At 43.6% G+C, this 20,453-nt stretch overlaps 1 protein-coding gene and 1 long non-coding RNA gene across 2 annotated transcripts in view; both read left to right on the top strand.

Annotated features, from left to right (window-relative positions):
* The window catches only part of ETFA (electron transfer flavoprotein subunit alpha), an 82,545-nt gene that overhangs the window by 27,053 nt on the left and 35,039 nt on the right, over positions 1–20,453 (top strand). Inside the window, exons 7-8 of the mRNA XM_073579345.1 lie at positions 7,956–8,057; positions 19,799–19,867. Coding sequence (XP_073435446.1) covers positions 7,956–8,057; positions 19,799–19,867 — 171 coding nt within the window. The remainder of the gene's footprint in view (positions 1–7,955; positions 8,058–19,798; positions 19,868–20,453) is intronic.
* LOC141092966 (uncharacterized) lies at positions 14,658–19,082 on the top strand. Its single transcript, XR_012232965.1, has 2 exons — positions 14,658–17,038; positions 17,254–19,082. It is a non-coding gene; the product is annotated as an uncharacterized lncRNA (long non-coding RNA).

Below are 20,453 nucleotides of genomic sequence, written 5' to 3'. Positions count from 1 at the left end.
CAGGGTTAGGGTTAGGGTTAGTTAGGGTTTGGGTTAGGGTTAAGTATGATTTGGTTAAGGGTTAGGGTCAGGGTTAGGGTTAGGGTCAGGGTTAGGGTTAGGGTCAGGGTTAGGGTTAGTAAAGTCATGGTTTGGGTAGTGTGAGGGGCCACCTAAAAATGTTGGAAAAAAACGCAAACGCGGTAAAAACGCGCTAAAAACGCATACAAACGCATAAAAACGCTGCGTTTTTTTCATGCATGCTCATAAAAATGCTTGAAAAAAACGCAGCAGTTGTATGCTTATGTATGCGTTTTTTCAATGCGTTTTTTTGCGGGAACAACGCGCTGCAAAAAAAAGCAAGTGTGAAACTAGCCTAACTTGGTCATAACGATAAATACACATGGACAAAACATTAGGCAAAACATGAGTGGAAATAGCAAATGCTCTGATGGGCAAGGACAAAACCATATCCAGACAACATTTACATTACATTTTTGGATCTTGAACTTATGGACCATCATGGCCTTCCCCTTTCCGGCAATACATATAGAAAACTCACTTCGTGTAATACTATATTACATGTCCAAAGTTTCATCCACGACGTACCGATTGGCAACGTTACCAGAGCCAAAAGAAATTGCAGCAATTCTAATCTTTTTCAGGAGGAATCAAATACAATTAAGCAAACATTAAAACATAGATATTACCCCCTCCTGGTATTTAAATTGGGCCATAAATTTTGTAGATTCAAAATCAAGAATGGATTCAAATTTGTTTTCCCACCAACATAATTAACTTAAAGTTCATTTTAATCAATACATCTTGGAATAATAACTTCCACAATTGGATGTGTGCAAAAAAAAATGTTGCGGTGCTGAGATAATCTTATACATGTGCCCCTGCTGTGTCTGACCGTACAGGAACATGGTCTGATCATACCACAGCTACTGGGCAGGGGAGGAGAATATAGTCTTTACAGCATGGGATCACAGATGAGTCTTTTTGTGAGATAAAGCTTTACCCTGCCTGTTTCTTTTTTTTTTTTTTTTTTTTTTCTTTTTTGTTTTACCCCAAATGATTATTTTGTGATTTTTCTGCTTTGCTATCCATATAATCTCTTTTGCTTCCTCCCCTGTCCAGGAACTGTGGCATGATCAGACCATGTTCCTTCTCGGTCAGACACAGCCATTACACCGTACACAGCAGGGGCACATTTATAAGATTATCTCAGCACAGGGACTTTTTTTAACACCTCCAATTGTGGAAATTGTTTTTATTCCAATATTGATTGTCCCGCGAACAAAGTTCATTTTAACCAATCACTTTACTAAATAAGACCCACATACCTAAAAAAAAAAAAAGAAAAAAAAAAAAACTATGATGCAAATAAGAATTCTAATAATCCTTATTCAGAATATGTTGTCTGTATTATTGAATGCATTCATTGCAATTTTTTAAATATATCAGTTCAACGTTGCAGCAGAAAAATGAATTCTAGAATCAGAGAACATATTTATGACATTGTTCACACATCAAATCTCAAAATGTCAAGGGCTTTAAAATGCTGTTACACGTCATAACAGGGATATTTCTAATCTCAGCATTTATGCAGGAGTCTGTCCCCAAAATATGCCTGTGGTGGTGACCGTGAAAAAACGCTTCATAATAGGGAAGCGTATTGAATTTTTCTCTAGCAACCTTCCACGACAGCACAGGAGGTTGTCTCCACGCCCTAATGGGGGACAGGAAGCACAAAAGGTTAAAAGGTCCCTCCCACCTCCCTCTCACCAGTGTCTTTCTTGTCCCCCATGGGGCATGGAGAGGTTAGGGGTATTCTGTGTGGCCGGCTGCTGCAACGTACCTGATGGATCCATAGCTGGGCAGTGGTGTTCGACGGCTCTGCCTTCCCTCTGTACTGCTCCTGTCGTCTTTGAATTCGGGACTTTCCTGGCCCACCCCCGCTCCCTCTGGGGGGTAAAGCGGGCCAGTGATCCCCGACCGGAGGCTTCCCGCAGCTCTCTGCTCTCTCCCCCTCCTGTCACACGGCTGCCGGCGACCCGGAAGTGACGTCGCGCGCGGTCACTTCTGGGGTATGCGTTCTCCATGGAGCGCAGACGACAACTGGCGGACCTAGGGCGGCAGCTGGCAGCGCGCGGTGCTCGCCAGTAAGAACTGTGTCTGCCCCGGACCCCGGGAGGGGGAAAAAAGTATGAACACGCGCTAGGGGAGGGGTTAACTCCTTATTAACCCGACGGAAGAAGCCGACAGGTAAGACAAAATCCCCTGTCAGCATGGCCGGTTCTTCCTGCCCTGCATCTGCAGAGCCCAGCGCTGCCCCAGCCACAGTGAGTGTTATCTGGGGTGGGTCCTAGGGGTGCGATCCTGGGTAGGGGTCCTCAAAATGCTTCTCTCCTCTCTTGTAGGGAGAAAAGTCTGCCCAGAAAAGCACCAATGCTACCAGCAAGCCTGCTAAATGTGCCATATGTAGTGCAAAGCTTCCCTCAAACTAGAGGAAGAAATTGTGTCAGGCATGCAGGGATGGGGTAGTCGGGTCTGAGCGCCCCTCATTGATTGATGAAATCCGCAGCCTGGTCACGCAACAGGTTCAGACCTCCCTAGCTGCTCTTTCTCCCCCTCCACCTCCTCCAACTGTCAGCTCACCTCCCCCAAAAAAGCGAAGGATTCAAATAGAGGATTCGGACTCCAAGTCAGGACATTCCTTCAAATTCAGGTTCTGAAAATTGGGAGGAACCAGGAACCTCTAAATTGGCTGAAGCCAGGAGATACCTCTTTTCCTCAGAATATGTGGAGGAGCTGGTCAGTGCGGTGCGTGCCACCATGGGACTAGAGGATGAGCCAGTCCCTCAGTCAGCACAGGACAGAATGTTTGGAGGGTTTGAGGGGCCCAAACAGACAGGTTTCCCAGTACATAGAAGCATAGTGGATATGATCTCCCAGGAATGGGAGTGCCCAGAAAAGCGCTATTCGGCTCCATCGGAGCTCAGGCATAGATTCCCCCTGGAGGGAGTTGCGTTTAATTGGGACATCCCAAAAGTTGATGTCCAGGTGGCAAGAGTAGTAAAAAAGACAGTCCTTCCATTTGACGATGTATCCCAGCTTAGGGATCCAATGGACCGTAAGGCAGAGAGCATCCTAAGAAAACCCTGGGAAACCTCTGCCTTAAAATCAGGAATTGCTTCCACATGCGTGTCTAGATCCCTCTTCCAGTGGATAGAGGAGCTAGAGAATCATATTTCTCGAGGGACCTCAAGGGGTGAGCTTCTTAACTCCCTTCCCACAGCGGGCTACAGGCTTCTTGGCGGACGTGTCTATGGAGATGATCCGAACCTCTGCCAGATCTATGGTGCAGTCCAATTCTGCCAGACGAGCCCTCTGGCTTAAAACATGGAGCGGGGATGTCACCTCCAAGGTTAAGCTCTGTTCTATAGCCTTCAAAGGTGAGCACGTCTTTGGCCCAGCCTTGGATGAAATCCTTGAAAAGGCCACAGATAAAAAGAAAATGCTTCCTGAGCAGAAAGCCCCAAGGAAGCGTTTTTTTCGAGCCCCCCAGAACTAGTCATCCCAGCCGAAAGGGAAGGGAAAGACAGGAAGATGGAGCTGTGCTAAGGGGAGAAGCAAGAACATCCTAGTCCCCCAGCAGCAGCATTAGGAAAAACAGTGACTCGGCCCCGGTGTGGGGAAGGCTTTCGAATCTTCTTCACTCTTGGCAGTTGATTTCCAACAGCCCCTGGGTCCTCAGTGTGATCAAGGAGGGCCTCCTTCTAGAATTCGAATTCCCCCCCCGCGGGGTATAAGGGTCACCTCCCTATCACCTCGGGAGGCTTTAGTACTAGAGTCCGGCATTCAGCTCCTTCTCCAATCGTGCACCATTTCTCAGGTCCCTGTGGGAGAGCAGGGAAAAGGTCATTATTCCAGGCTGTTTCTAGTAACGAAGCCCACAGGAGAGGCGAGAATAATAATAAACTTTAAAAGCCTCAACCGACACATCGCATACCGCAGATTCAAAATGGAGTCGGTAAAGACTGCCATTCCCTTGATAGGGCCTTGTTGCTTCATGGCAACCATAGACCTGAAGGATGCCTATTTCCACGTTCCTATACATCCTACTCACAGGAAGTATCTAAGGTTTGCGATCCGTCAGGGTCCAGAGATGAAGCACTATCACTAAAACGTGCTTCCCTTTGGGATATCCTCTGCCCCTCGAGTATTTTCAAAAATTATGGCGGAAGCTGTGTCCCACATCAGAAGCCAGGGTATATGCATTGTACCCTACCTGGACGACCTATTGATAATAGGAACCTCCTACCAGACCCTGGAAAACTAGGCGACTCAAACTCTGGGCATTCTCCGATCTCTGGGGTGGATCCCGAATATAAGAAAATCACAGATCCAACCCTCTCAGAAAATAAAGTTTCTGGGAGTCCTCTTAGACTCAAGAGAACAGAGGTCCTTTCTTCCAGAGGAACATCAGAGGTCTATAATATCAAAGATCTCTAGTTTCAGGACACAGAGGTCCCCGAACGTCAAGTCAGCCATGTCCGTACTAGGGTCCATGACCTCCTGCATCCAGTCGGTGCCTTGGGCGCAGGCCCATTCCAAAATCCTCCAGTCCCATATCTTGGGAAATTGGAACAGAGACCACACCTGCCTGAACAAAAAGGTCCAGACCCCCAGGGAAAGTGAAAGTTTCACTAGCGTGGTGGATGGACCACAAAAATCTGCGCAGAGGAATCAGCTGGTCCCAGACCCCCTTGGTCACGGTGACATCAGATGCCAGCAAGAAAGGCTGGGGAGCCATAGTGTCCCAGCGGCCATTTCAGGGGTTATGGAATTGGGAAGTGAGTGCGAGATCTTCAAACTTCAGAGAGCTGAAAGCAGTGGAAGAAGCCCTCCGGGCTGCAAGGCACCTGGTCCAGGGCCATCATATCAGGTTCTACTCCGACAACGTGATGACAGTGGCTCACCTCAGGCACCAGGGCGGCACAAGATCCAGCAGCCTAGAGGGCCACTCAGGTCGAATATTTTCCTGGGCCGAAAGGCACCTTCTCTCACTAACGGCAGTCCACCTATAGGGGACCTCCAATCTTCAGGCAGACTTACTGAGTAGAAGATGTATCCAGCCTGGCGTGTGGAGTCTGAATGGAAGAATCTTTCAGAGGCTGGTGAACAGGTGGGGTCTTCTGGAGCAGAAATGCTCAAGTAGAGAACTACTTCTCCCTGAACCCCAGGGACAGATCCCTGGGGGTAGATGCCTTTGCCCGCAAGTGAGGGTTCCATCTGGCATACGTCTTCCCGCCAGTCCTTGCTGAAACTCTGAGGAAGATCAGAGAAGATCGAACCCAGACCATCCTGGTAGCTCCGCTATGGCCGAAGAGGAGCTGGTGGTATTCTTTAATTACAGAACTCCAGGTGGACAGGCCGCTCCTCCTACCCCTGGAGGACGACCTCCTCCTGCAGGGCCCCCTACATCATAAAGACCTGCGGGGAATGAAGTTAGCGGCCTGGTTACTGAGACCTAGATCTTGAGGGCCAAGGGTCTATCAGAGGCAGTAGTCGAAACCCTTCAGAAATCACGAAAACCGGGCACCAATGCCATATACAACAAAATATGGAAAAAATTTTCCTCATGGTGTCTGCTGACTCTGCCTGACCCAGAAAATCCTAACATCTCCCGTATCCTGGATTTCTTACAGAAGGGGCTCGAGTTAGGCCTAAAGCCTAGCACACTCAAGGTACAGGTCTCGGCCTTAAGCTCTATGTTCGACTGCGACTTGGCCAGCCACAGGTGGATAAGAAGATTCATGACATCAGCCACTAGGCTACGTCCAAAAAACAAGTTATCATTCCACCAGGGACTTGAATGTGGTGCATAAAGTGCTCACTCAACCACCCTTTGAGCCCCTATCATCTTGTACTTCTCAGCTCCTCTCCTGTAAAGCTGCTTTCCTTGTAGCAATAACCTCAGCAAGGCGTATAGGAGAGCTCCAGGCTCTTTCAATTAGAGAGCCCTACCTAACCATTAGAGACGATTCCATAGTCCTCTCCCTTGATCCATCCTTTCTCCCAAAGGTTGTGACTGACTTTCATAGGTCGCAAAATATAATTCTTCCCTCGTTTTGTCAAAACCCAGCAAATCCTAAAGAGGAGGTGTTTCATACGCTGGATGTAAGGCGCATAATACTTCACTACTTGGTTTATACTAAACCCTACAGAATCGACCACAACCTGTTTTATCCATGTGTCGGGTACAAAACAAGGGAAAGAAGGTGGCAAAGAACACCATTGCCAACTGGATCAAGAAAGTCATCTCCGAAGCGTATCTAGCGCAGAACATCACACCCCCTATGGGGATCAAGGCTCATTCAACACGATCTACCTCTGCATCATGGGCTGAGAGAGCAGGTGCATCCTCAGAGCAGATCTGCAGGGCAGCAACTTGCTCTTCGTTACATACCTTCACTAAACACTATAAGTTGGACCTTGTGTCCAACAGGGATTTAGTCTTTGGCCGAAAAGTTCTTCAGGCTGTTGCCCCCCCTCCAGTGCAGTATAGGTTGCTATGCCTCCTATGCTGTCGTGGAAGGTTGCTAGAGGAAATAGAATTAGACTTACCGGTAATTCGGTTTCTAGAAACCTTCCACGGCAGCACTTCTGAGAATCTAAAGGTAACCAGTGCTACGGTGTTCAGTTATAAGTCACTGGTGAGAGGGACCTTTTTAACCTCTTTGTGCTTCCTGTCCCCCATTAGGGCATGGAGACAACCTCCTATGCTGTCATGGAAGGTTTCTAGAAAGCGAATTACCGGTAAGTCTAATTCTATTTTTTCTTTGAATACCTGAGCCCCCACAGGGTTAAATCTCAGAAGAGAGACTGTTTTTTCTTTTTTTACTCTTTCATTTTATTTCTATTTCTCATATATATTTAATTTTAGTTCTTTTGTTTACTCATTTTTTTTTCTCCAGATAAATTGTCTGGATTTGCTATTTACACTCATGTTTTGCCTAATTAATTGTTCACGTGTATTTATAGTTCCGCCCAAGATAAACTTATTTTACAATTAAACTAAGGCTATGTGCACACGCTGCAGATTCACCTGCGGGTTTTTCCGCGCGGAACCGCAGGTAAAGTGACCTGCGGTTTTCCTGCGGTTTGGTCTGTGGTTTTGCCCTGCGGTTTCACACCTCTACGATGTTAAAGGTGTGAAACTGCTGCGGAAACCGCCCAAACAATTGACATGCTGCGGTTTGTAAATCGCAGCAAAACCGCGCTGAAAAAATGCACCATCAGCACAGCGTTGTTGAAAAACCATAGGGTTTCATTGTACTGTACTTGGTCTGCGGAACTGATACGTTTCCACAGGGATAAAACCACTGCGGAAACGCAGCAGAATCCGCACCGTGTACACACAGCCTAAGAACGCGGTGTGTGATTGAAACGTATTAGGTGATCTTGGGACATTTTCTCTTTCCCCATACCCTCATTCAGCTTTTAGTTACACTGTTATGTTTTTAACTATAAAATTAAAGAATAATTTTACCTGGTCCGATCGGGAGCTGGATCCTTTCCTTCCTGTTTACAGTAATGGGTATAAGACTATCTGGTTCCATTCATCCAAGTTTATGGGGTTACCGCATAAAACGCCGTAACCACCTATCCACAGAACTGGAGAATGGAGGCGAAGTCCTTTGTAGTAATGAAGTGTTAGTGAGCATGTGCAGTCACTTCAGTCAGTTCAACTGTCTCTCTCAACAGTTAGCTGAGACTGTTCTGTTACACATGCTAACACTTCATGACCACAGGAGACCCCTGTTCTCCTGATCAATCTATTGCATATAGGACACCATGTTCTGAGAATTTCAAAATTAAAAGTGCATGTAGATTAGACTGGGAATAAATCATACCTCTTGTGGGCTAGAGAAAAAAATACCTGAAACTTGTTTTCAATGTTCTAGTAACTCCCCCTTCACCGGTTGGCAAATCTGAGTGGTTACAGCAGAGCTTGACAAAAAGCGATCGACCAGAACTGACCAGCGCCAAGGTTGTGGTTTCTGGAGGTAAGTTTACAGAAGATGGCGAGACATATTTGTAATTATGTTTAGTTGGTGGAAATATTAGTTGCCTAGAAATCTCAGATTTTTGATTTTGCCATGTGACTGAGTATAGCAATATTAGAAAGTGGTGACCATACACAACCAAAACAGAGTGGAGTATTATTACTTTACCATACAATGTTTGCATTAAAAGGCTGATTGGAAGGTAAAACAGTACACAATGAACTCGCTCAATCACCTTTTTCTTTACTCTTTTTTGCTGTCTGACTGTACTGTTGCTATTTGCTATTAGGGCTTGTTCTTATTGTAGTAAAAAAAGCAGCATTTTACAGTGGCAGGAAAGATAATTCAGATTTCTGAAATCTGATGCACATGTTGCTTATTTTTTCCTTGCAAATTTGAACCATCACCGTGTCTTTCAAATCTGCAACATGTCAAGTATTTTAATGTGTTTGCTGCCGAAAAATCTTTTGCAGATTTTCAACGTGTGTCCTTAGGGATTTTATCTGTGTCGGTGTTCAAGACCAAACCCACCAGGTATACTGCAACTGCAGTATGGGAGTATTCCACCAAGCCAGCTTTGCTTGTCAACCCAGGAAATAAAAAAATGAAAAGCCTGTATCATATATTTTCTTTATCGCTTCATTGGGGGACACAGGTAACCATGGGTGTATGCTGTTGCCTCTAGGAGGCTGACACTATGCAAAGAAAGGAAAATAGCTCCTCTTCAGCAGTATACACCCACCGACAGGCACAAAGCAACTCAGTTTAAGCTTAGCATCTGTAGGAGGCGGACCTCGATCTGTTCCCAGATCCGCAGTTTTTTCCCTTGCAGGCACCCTGTTTGTATTTATTAATCCTTTCCCTTTGTTTTTTCAGTTTCATCGTCTAGGGTAACAGGGTGTAATGTCTTACCCTGTTTTACTGTACGTATGCTACCGAGAGAGCAGTGTGGTGTCACCCACGTCGTCCACTCTCGGACCCGCAGGCAGGACTTTATCCCCTGTCACCCTTATGCCTTTTCTTCGGAGAGGGCTGAGAGGAAGACTGTGGTCACCAGCGGTGTCCTCCCCCCCCTTTGTGTAAGGGGTTAAGGCCATCTTCTGAACCATCTGGAGACAGTGCGGGAAGGAGGATCTCCGATGCCAGTGACCCTCTCCCACCCGAGGGCTCCTGATGTGATCCTCAGCTGTGAAGAGGAATCGTGGACTCACCTGCAGATAGCTATGTTTCCTTCCCCAGGGCGCAGGCAGGATCTGTCTTCATTTCGGTCCTTAGCTAAGGACACCATGCAGACCCTCTGTTTTTTTTACCCTTCGCCACGACAGCACCCACTGGAGAGAGGGATCCGCCCTATAGGAACAGGAAACCTACAGAAAATAAAAGGGGCGGTCCGCCTCTCCTCCTCAGTTGGTTTCCTGTTCCTATGGGAACCGCAGGAAGAATCTCCTACAAGAAGAACATACCTGGGCCAATGCATGTGGCCTGTGTGGTGTCTGCGGGAACGGCAGGGACTGCGGTCCAGAAGCAGCGTCGGGGGAGTTTCCGTTTGACGGCTCCCTCCTCGTCTGGTGGATGGACTGATGACCGAGTCCGGGGAGGGCCGCCCGGTCTCACTCAGGAGACTTGCTGTCGGGTACGTGGAACTGCAGGGACACAGCTGCTTACTAGCTCCAGCGATGGCCGGGAGATGGAGCGGGGCCGCACAGGGCCCAACCGACATAGATAGGTCCACGTGTCTGCACTAGGGGTCCTCTATGGCCATAATATAGCAGGGAATCCCGACTCATCACAGCTTATGAACGGATCAGTCCCGTTCACATACCCAGGGTCCCTCCTGGGGAATTAAACCTGGTCCTAGACTCTCTAACAGGACCTCCCTTTGAGCCAATTGATACAGTATCTCCAAAATACCTATCACTCAAGACGGCCCTCTTAGTAACACTAACATCTGCTAGGCGAGTCAGTGACATTCAAGCTCTATCCATAGATCCACCTTTCCTACTGACATTTCAGGATAGGTTGGTTTTAAAACCAGACCCCTCGTACCTTCCTAAGGTAGCAGGAATATTCCATAGATCACAAGAAATCTCCCCACCTTCTTTAGGGACCCCTCCACTTCTGAAGAACAGATGTTTCACACCCTGGATGTCAGGACAATAGTATTAAAATACATTGAAAGGACTAGGAGTTGGAGGCAGTGTAGGGCTCTGTTCATATGCTTCCAGGGCTGCAAGAAGGGGTATGGAATCACGAGGGGCACCCTATCCCGGTGTATCAGGGACGCTATTCGGCTGGCTTACTCCACGAGAAATGAAAATCCTCCGGAGGGCATTAGGTTGCATTCTACTAGAGCTATGGCATCCTCCTGGGCCGAAAGGGGAGACGTTCCCATTGAGGTCATATGTAAGGCTGCAACTTGGTCAGCTCCTTCTACCTTCTATAATCATTATAGGTTTGACCTCTCGTCAACTTCTGACCTAGACTTTGGCAGGACTGTCCTTAGTACGGTGGTCCCCCCAGGTAATGGTCTCTAGAAATCTCTCCAGTGAGTGTTGTCGTGGCGAAGTGTAAAAAGCCGGATTACTTACTGGTAAAGCTCTTTTAGTGAGTCCACGACAGCACCCACTCACTTCCCTCCATGAAATTAATACAACACGTACTAATAGAGTACTTTTTCTTAAATGTAGAGTAAATAAGTTTAAACATAAAATAATAGTATTTTGCCTAATATTTGGCGGTCCTCCTGGTACTCTGTAATCTAACTGAGGAGGAGAGGTGGACCGCCCCTTTTATTTTCTGTAAGTTTCCTGTTCCTATGGGGCGGATCCCTCTCTCCAGAGGGTGCTGTCGTGGACTCACTAAGAGAGCATTACCGGTAAGTAATCCAGCTTTTCCCGTCCACGGGGACCCTCTTCCAGCCGTGACTATCCCCTGCGATCGGGTGTCCTTTCCAGCAGCTACCCCGTGCCTCTCCCTTCCAGAAGCGCACACTGCAGAGCAACTTTATTTTGGTCCTTCCATAGGGACCTGCCTTCTTCTTAGCCTTGGCCATTATTCCCGCCCGACAGTGCCCCTACATCAGGGCGCACTCCAAGCCGAGCGCTTGTTTTCGTGCTCTTTGTGGTTCCCCGCCTGTGCTGCGTGTGTCCCTTGGCGCCAATTTTTTATTATATTTCCTGCAGCGTCAGCTCCCTCTTCCCCGGTGTCTTGTGGTCAAGCCGGACCGAGTTCAGTCAGACAAGGCCAAGACCGTGGCCTACATAAATCATCATGGAGGGACTCGCAGCAAACAAGTCATGACGGAGGTGACAAAAATTCTGCGAAGGGCAGAACATCACATCCCTACCATATCAGCCGTTCACATTCCAGGGGTGGAAAATTGGACAGCCAATTTTCTGAGTCGGCAGGGCCTCGCATCAGGCGAGTGGTCTCTCAATCCCGCCGTCTTCAGCCAAATATGCAAGTGATGGGGCACTCCGGATGTCAACCTAATGGCATCTCGGATGAACCACAAGGTTCCTCAGTTCGTAGCCAGGTCATGGGATTCGATGACCATCGGTTACGATGCCCTCGTGATCCCATGGTCCCAGTTTCAGCTATCTTATCTTTTCCTGCCTCTCCCCTTGATTTCGAGAGTTGTGAAAAAGATAAAAACAGAAGGAATTCCTGTTCTCTTGATAGCTCCAGACTGGCCAAGACGGGCCTGGTATGTGGAGCTCGTAAACATGCTCATGGACTTCCCCTGGAGGCTTCCAGACCGACCGGATCTTCTCCATCAGGAATCCGCAGATATTCCGAATCTAGTTGGTCTTTTTGGCTCCCACTTCTATCCATACGTCTCACAAGGGCACCACGTGACTGGCTGAGTCACGTGACCCAAAGATCCTAGCAAGCATCGTGTAAGCATCACTGCACTACAGTCAGGAGCCAGCACTTGTCACCAGCAGGGACAGCTCCAGCAATATCTTCCTGCAAGCTGCTTAACAAAGACACTGAGCTAAGTACACTCCCTGACAGAAGTTATGTTGCTTATCCATGTTATGTAAATAAAAGCTTATAACCTGACGTTAAATTCATGCATTGGTTGTATAAATTATTCTTTTGAAAGCTGAAACCCTCCGAAATGTGGAAAAATCAACTTAGTAAAATAGATGCGTAGCAGCGCTAATGTAAACACATAGTCAGCTGCAAGTAAACCTAGAACCACCATGGAAGATATACTATTAAAAATGATAAATGTTAAACCTGTGGTTTAAGACCAAATGAGTTATCAAAACACTAAATATATATACTACTAAAAGTGTGAATGAAGTACCTGCTCAATGAAGATAGCTGATGATATTTTGATGGCAGAGAAGATTGAGTCAACGGTATATACTGTCAAACTGTAGCAAAGTTGTGGGCGTGCTTAGAAGCCTGATTCAGGCGATAATGTTAGAAAAAAGTTCTACACTGACAGAAGTTATGTCGTATATCCATGTTATGTACATAAAAGCTTATAACCTAATTCATCCATTGGTTGTATAAATTATTCTTTTGAAAGCTGAAACCCTCCGAAATGTGGTTTAGGTTAAGAAAATAAATTGGCATCAATGCAGAAATATTGATCATTTAATGGACACAGAATGGTCAGATTTTGGCAAGATAAAAGTTTTGTCGGCCACAGAAAGTAATGTGATATTCAAACAAATAATTAACTTAAATTACAAATACATTACAGACCAAAAGTTTGGTCACCGTCACCAGACCTGAACCCAATCGAGATGGTTTGGGGTGAGCTGGACTGCAGAGTGAAGGCAAAAGGGCCAATAAGTGCTAAGCATCTCTGGGAACTCCTTCAAGCCTGTTGGAAGACCATTTCCGGTGACAACCTCTTGAAGCTCATCAAGAGAATGCCAAGAGTGTGCAAAGCAGTAATCAAAGCAAAAGGTGGCTACTTTGAAGAACCTAGAATATAAGACATATTTTCAGTTGTTTCACACTTTGTTAATTATATAATTCCACATGTGTTAATTCATAGTTTTGATGCCTTCAGAGTGAATCTACAATTTTCATAGTCCTGAAAATAAAGAAAAAACTCTTTGAATGAGAAGGTGTGTCCAAACTTTTGGTTTGTATTGTATATGTTGCATAACATTGGTGAATGACGTTGTGGTGCTATTAGTCATATTTAATATTTTGTGTGACTTCCATGAGCTTGAAGGTCTGCATCCATGCGGTTCAACAATGACTCATACAATTTATTAATGAAGTCATCAGGAATAGCAAACAATGCAGTCTTACATGCCTCCCAGAGTTCATCTCGATTCTTTGGTTCCTTTCTTCCAAGCTTCCTCTTTCATCCTACCCCAAACATGCTCAATGATGATCATGTCTGGTGACTGGCTGGCCAGTCCTTGAGCACCTTGATCTTTTTTGCATGGAGAAACTTTGTTGTAGAGATGGATGTATGAGATGGAGCACCATCCTGCTGCAGAATTTGACCCCTTTCCCTTTTATTATTTGGAATATGAGGTAGCTAATACTTCTTGATATTTTAGGCTATTGATATTGCCTTCCACCTTGCAAATGTTTCGCACACCCCCATACTTAATGTAACCCCAAACCATGATCTTTCCACCACCAAATTTAACTGTGTTCTGGGTGTATTTTGGATCCATACAGGCTCCAGTAGGTCTCCTGCAGTATTTGCGGTGGCTGTGGTGTAATTCTACTGAAGATTCAGCAGAGAAATCCACCTTCTGCCACTTTTCCAGCGTCCATCTGTTTAGCAGGCTGTGGGACTTTGCAAATGCCACACTTTTTTATTTGCCTTTTGTTTAGTGCTGGCTTCTGGGCACTGATTCCACCATTAAGGCCATTTCGAAGGCGAATCCTACAAACTGTTCTAGTTGACACAGGAACTTGAGGTAACCAGGCCTGTTGGACCTCTGCTGCAGTGGAAGAGGGGCTTGCTTTTGATTTTCTAACCAACAAACATTCCTCCTGAGCAGTTGTCTTGCGGGGTCTGCCGGACCTCAAGTGAAGGTCTGGGGTGCTGGGTTTCTTTTTATACACACCCGCTAATTAACCGATCATTTACTGAGCACAGGTGAGGATGTAACCTAGGATTGGGTGCATTATATATCCAGGCGACAACTTTTGTCTTGCCAAAATCTGACCATTCTGTGTCCATTAAATGATCAATATTTCTGCATTGATGCCAACTTATTTTCTTAACCTAAACCACATTTCAGAGGGTTTCAGCTTTTAAAAGAATAATTTATACAACCAATGGATGAATTAGGTTATAAGCTTTTATGTACATAACATGGATATACGACATAACTTCTGTCAGTGTAGAACTTTTTTCTAACATTATCGCCTGAATCAGGCTTCTAAGCACGCCCGCAACTTTGCTACAGTTTGACAGTATATACCGTTGACTCAATCCTCTCTGCCATCAAAATATCATCAGCTATCATCTTCATTGAGCAGGTACTTCATTCACACTTTTAGTAGTATATATATTTAGTGTTTTGATAACTCATTTGGTCTTAAACCGCAGGTTTAACATTTATCATTTTTAATAGTATATCTTCCATGTTGGTTCTAGGTTTACTTGCAGCTGACTCTATGTGTTTACATTAGCGCTGCTACGCATCTATTTTACTAAGTTCATTTTTCACTACATATCTTTCCTTTTCCCACCCTTGGGACTTTATTTGGACGTCCCATGGTTACCTTTGTCCCCCAATGAAGCGATAAAGAAAGAGGGATTTTTGGCACTTTCCGTAAAATCTTTCTTGGAGCCTTCATTGGGGCACACAGCACCCTCCCTTACTGTTGAACCGTGTTGGCTAATGTGCCGTTGTTTTGGGTTAGTACATATGTTGAGCTTTTGGTTGCTTCTATTGCTTTAACACCAACTGAGTTGCTTTGTGCCTGTCGGTGGGAGTATACTGCTGAAGAGGAGCTATTTTCCTTTTTTTGCATAGTGTCCGCCTCCTAGCGACAGCAGCATACACCCATTGTTGCCTGTGTCCCCAATGAAGGCTCCAAGAAAGAGATTTTATGGTAAGTACCAAAAATCCCTCTTTTTTTATTCATTTTTTTTTTTTAAAAGCGCCAATTAAAACAGAAAAGTTTTGAGGGACACATTCTGAAAGTTGTATACAGAAGAAAATATATAAATCTGTATTAGTGGTTACAGGCTTATACCAAGAGAAAAATTGTTGATTGACACTATTTTGGCACAAAATCTGTTCATTCAAATGCTAATGTAATGTTTCAAATCATTTTGAGTGCCTATCTCTCCCCACATTACTTGTAGTAGGCTCTGTTGAGTGATACTATAATTGTGTGTGCACATTATTCACTTTATTGCCTGGGATCATGGACAACAGGACACTATCAATTTAAACAAATACTCCCATTTGAAGAGTTGCTCCATAATTACGGCACCCCAGGACTTCTACTAGGTGCATTGATGTAAGGTTATGTGCACACAGAGTTTTTTGGATCTGCGGACTTTGAAGTGCAAACCGCAGATAAATCTGGTAAATATCTGCGGTTTCACACCTCATAATGGATGAGGTGTCAAACTGCAGCGTTTCTGCACTAAAGAATTGACATGCTGCGGATTGTAAACCGCAGCAAACCCGCGCGGAAAAATCTGCAGCATGTGCACAGCTTTTTACAGTTTACCATTGAAAACAATGGTACTGTACAACGCACCTAAATCTGCTGCGGACCCGCAGCAGAATCCGCACCGTGTGCACATACCCTAAAGGTTGTGCTAGACTTTCTCATAAATTATTTGAAACTTTACTTTAGCATTTGATTGAACAGTTTTTGTGCCATAATAGTGTCAATCAACAATTTTTGGTATAAGAGCACTAATAAAACAGATTTTTTTTTTCTGTATGTAACAGATTTAGAATTTGTGTCCCTCACATGTCAGCACCTTTTCTGTTTTTAATTGGTGTTTTTTTTTGTTTTTTTTTTTAAATGAATTATTTAATAAAAAATTAAATTTTATAAGATTTTAAGTTTTTCATTTCTGTTTACTAGGTAGACAAGCAAACCTGGTTTGGAAGATTCTGATTGATTTGAAGAGTTCACCCCAGAAGGGGACTTTGCAGGGTGGATAAAAATCAATGTTTTTTTTTTAAAAAATCAAAAAAATCGGATTTTTTTTTATTTAAATCGGATTTTTTTGATTTAAATCGGATTTTTTTCAATAAACTGCTTTTTGAGGAAAATATTTTACCATCCAAAGGTTCTTCCATCATGAGATAAAGCTGAGTTGTTTAACTCAGTAGAATAAAGGCTGTGTATGTGTAACATTCACAATGCCATGCTCTTCCAGAGGTTTCTGTAGGATTAGTGGGCAGTTTCTCTCCTATATTATCACAGACGCTCGCTTTACTTACGCAGTTCTCAAAACTGAATTTGACTCCGCAGAGGTCCCAGCCTCTTCTTCACGGCAAAAATGTTACAACATGAACAGAGTTGAGAAAAAGACCTTAATCCTATTGTTCTACAAACCTATGAATACAGAATCAACCCCTTCAGTGCCAAGTCCAAGAAGTTAGACAATATGTTTCTGATTGTTTGGAGTGGAATAGATCTGCACAACACAAGAAGAATGTGAATCTAAGTGTGAGGAGGAGGAAGGGCAAGCAGACAAGAAAATGAAAGTGAAACTTTGAGCACAATACTGCAGCATAGCCACAGACAGACAAGTCTGGATCTGTTTGTGTGTACGATCTGAGGTTTATTACATTCTTTCCTTATAATGGCAGCAGGCCGTAAAAGAGACCCAGTTTGGGAATATTTTAATGAAGCTCCTTCGCCTATCGGTAAGGCAGGCATGCGTGCAAAATGCAAACGATGCAACAAAGAGATGCAAGGCCTGGTGGCGCGAATGAGGCAACATCATGAGAAGTGCGGTGGTGAAGATGACCAAAGAAACACTTCTGAACAGGCAGGATCTTCAGGTTGGTAAACATTTTTATTGAATCCTATTTCTAAAGACTGAACTGTCATGTGTGAGAAAAATTATATTTCTTATTATTACTGCATGTTACTGTCATTTGGTACAGTTATGAAGAAAAACAAATATTCCTTTTGGGGCAGGGGCAGTGATGTGTTGTGTACAATAAGCAGAAATTGTATAAACAATAAAATAACAGCATTGCCTTTTTTTGTTTAGGGGAATTTATGGATTCTGGAAACTATCCACCTCCAATATCACCATCATCCTGTTCTACAGTTTCAGAGTTATCCATCCAGGATAGTGCTTCATTAGCAGCAGCAGCATCATCATCAGACACCCACAGCCACATATCACCATCACCCAAAAGGAAGAAAAAACCTTTACCTCCTGGAACCACCATAGATAGGTTTGTGATAAGAACTAGCAGATTAGAAAAAGAGTTGGTTGATTGAAAAAATTGCCCAGTTTATTTATGCAACGAACTCTTCTTTCCGTCTGACTGAGAACCCACATTTCATTAATATGGTTCAGTCACTGAGACCAGGATACAGTCCACCCAGCAGAGCTGATGTTGCAGGGAAACTGCTGGATCAAGTGTATGACAGAGAAATGGAGCAATGTGCAACAGCTCTGGAGGGTAAAATTGTTAACCTAAGTATTGATGGGTGGAGTAATGTCCACAATGATCCTATTGTATGTGCTTGTATAACAACAGAAGAAGGTAAAGTCTTCCTTGCACAAACAACTGATACGTCAGGAAATGCACACACAGCAGAATACTTACAAGAAGTGGCAGTAAAAGCTATATCGACATGTGAACAAAAATTGATATGTCTAGTACGCAGTTTGGTCACTGACAATGCTGCAAACGTATCCAAGATGAGAACAAATTTAGAAGAGCAGGGAGGGAATACAAAGCTGCTAATAACATATGGTTGCAGTGCTCATTTGCTGCACCTCTTAGCCAAAGACTTAAGTGTTCCAGAAATAAAGGCTAATGTTGTTGAAATTGCTAAATACTTCCGTAATAATCATTTTGCTGCAGCAGCTCTGAAAAGGATGGGTGGAACCAAGCTAACGCTCCCACAAGATGTTAGATGGAACTCTGTGGTGGACTGTTTTGAGCAGTATATCAAAAACTGGCCTATTCTGATGACACTTTGTGAAGAAAATCGAGATAAAATAGATGGCACTGTCACGGCCAAAATCCTCAACATTGGGCTTAAGAGAAATGTTGAACATATGCTGAGCTTCCTGAAACCCATCTCTCAAGCTTTAAACAAAATACAGAAAAATAGCTGTTTTATTGCGGATGCTGTTGAAATTTGGAAGGAACTGAGTGAATACTTAAAAACAGAACTACACATGGACAGAATTAAATTACAAGCAGTAAACAAACGAATGGGACAAGCACTGACTCCAGCTCATTTTTTGGCAAATATTGTCAATATCCAATATCAGGGTCAAAACCTAAGTGCTGAGGAAGAGGAGTTAGCTATGACATTGGTATCCAGCAATCATCCATCTTTAATGCCAACTATAATAAACTTCAGAGCTAAGGGGGAACCATTCAAGAAATATGTTTGCTGAAGATATTTTAAGGAAGGTCACACCAGTAAACTGGTGGAAGTCACTTAAGCGCTTGGATTTAGAGACTGTTCAAGTAATGATTTCACTTTTAACAGCAGTAGCTTCTTCTGCAGGCATTGAAAGAATATTCTCTTCCTTTGGACTCATTCATTCTAAATTGAGAAATCGGTTGGGACCCAATAAAGCAGGAAAGCTTGTTTTTCTTTTCCAGATTATGAATAGGAACAAAGAAGAAGATGATGATGAAGATGACGACAAGTGAGCTACAGAGGACAGCAGGGACAGTAGTATTTAAGTTTTTCATGTGTCGGCTGGGCTGACAGTCTAAGTTTCTTAAAATGTATATATATTTTGTTTAGCCAAATTAGTTAACAAACATGGATGTTTGTTTAAGCAAATAACTTATGCTGTAATGTTGTTATTGTTTCAGTTGAATAAATCTATTTAAATTGTTATTAAGGTCAGGATTATTTTTCTCCTTCCTAAGTACAACAGAACAGTGGTGTCCAAATATGAATGATTAACCCATTAAACTGGGGAGAAAAAAGTAATATAAAAAGTGATTCTAAAAATCTTCATCTACTTGCATGTTAAAGTAGCAAGAACTAGTTTAGGTAGAAACTTTGATTTAAATCACTGATTTAAATCAAGCCTTACTGACTAGTGATTTAAATCGTGATGTAAATCGTGATGTAAATCAGTTAGATTTAAATCAAATCCACCCTGGGAACTTTGTGATTTTAAAAAAGCAAAAATGCATTATAGGGCATTTTAATATGCCGAGTAAATCATTATCGGGTCTATACAGTACGTGGAGATACCATGTGAAGCGTGTGTTTTGCATATTTTGAAACCTATGCAGAGTGCGCCCTCTTGATGATTGACAATTGAGGCTGGTGGCATGGCTGAGCAGCTGGCCCAAGCAGTACGCTCTCCATGCTGCTGAAGCTGGCCTTATCTAGTGATCCAGCCCCGCTTCATAGCAGTGCTTACAAATGTGCGCTGTAGTCTAGCAGACCGTTCACATTTTGATACACTACAAAAATAGAGATGATTTGTAATCAGATGTAAATTGCAAAATTAAATGTTTTCGAAGCACTTTGTGCAATTTTACCTATTTATGATTACGAGAAAACCCTTTAATTTCTGTGCTTTTTATTCTTGATCCTAGGTCGAGGGCTGAAGAATGGAGAAAACTTTAAATTGCTGTATGACCTGGCTGATCAGCTGCATGCTGCCGGTATGTCATGTGTTTTTTTTTTTCTTTAATTTAAGCTAATATGTCACAAGAGTGATTAATCTAACCATATTTTTGTACAGATCTGAGAAACGAAAATTCCCCATTTTTGTCCTTTTACGAAAATTGCACAAAGCTGTTTTTGAATATAAAGTGTAAAGCATTTCAGCATAGATCTCCAGTTGGGTAAAATGCAATTCATCTTGGACATCTAAATATTTAAATGTTGTATCTTGTTACGATTGCTGGGAAACCATTCTAAAGTGTGCACTAATATGGCTGCTTCCCCAGCATCAAAACGAATACTACCGAAAAATGAATACAGCGAAACATACCTAAAGGAACACACAGCTGTAATGTGTTTCAGCCCTCAACAGGCTTTGCGCAAATCAATTTGAAGCACAAGATGTCCTCATATTTTATTTAAGTAGTTGCTCACCAACATGTACCGAAAAACAAAGCCATGAAACTTTTCAGTAACAAATCTTATAACACAGTGCAAAAGCAAACCACAATCTGTGTATATAAATGTTGGCACTTCTGGGCCTTGTCCAGTGCTGCCGTAAATTGAAGGTGAGTGGTCATTGAG

The sequence above is a fragment of the Dendrobates tinctorius genome, unplaced genomic scaffold (genome assembly GCF_039654945.1).
Source record: "Dendrobates tinctorius isolate UK_male_01 unplaced genomic scaffold, ASM3965494v1 ptg000062l, whole genome shotgun sequence".
NCBI lineage: Eukaryota > Metazoa > Chordata > Amphibia > Anura > Dendrobatidae > Dendrobates > Dendrobates tinctorius.
Note: the sequence above shows the minus strand (reverse complement) of the source record. Positions and strands in the feature narration are given on the sequence as shown.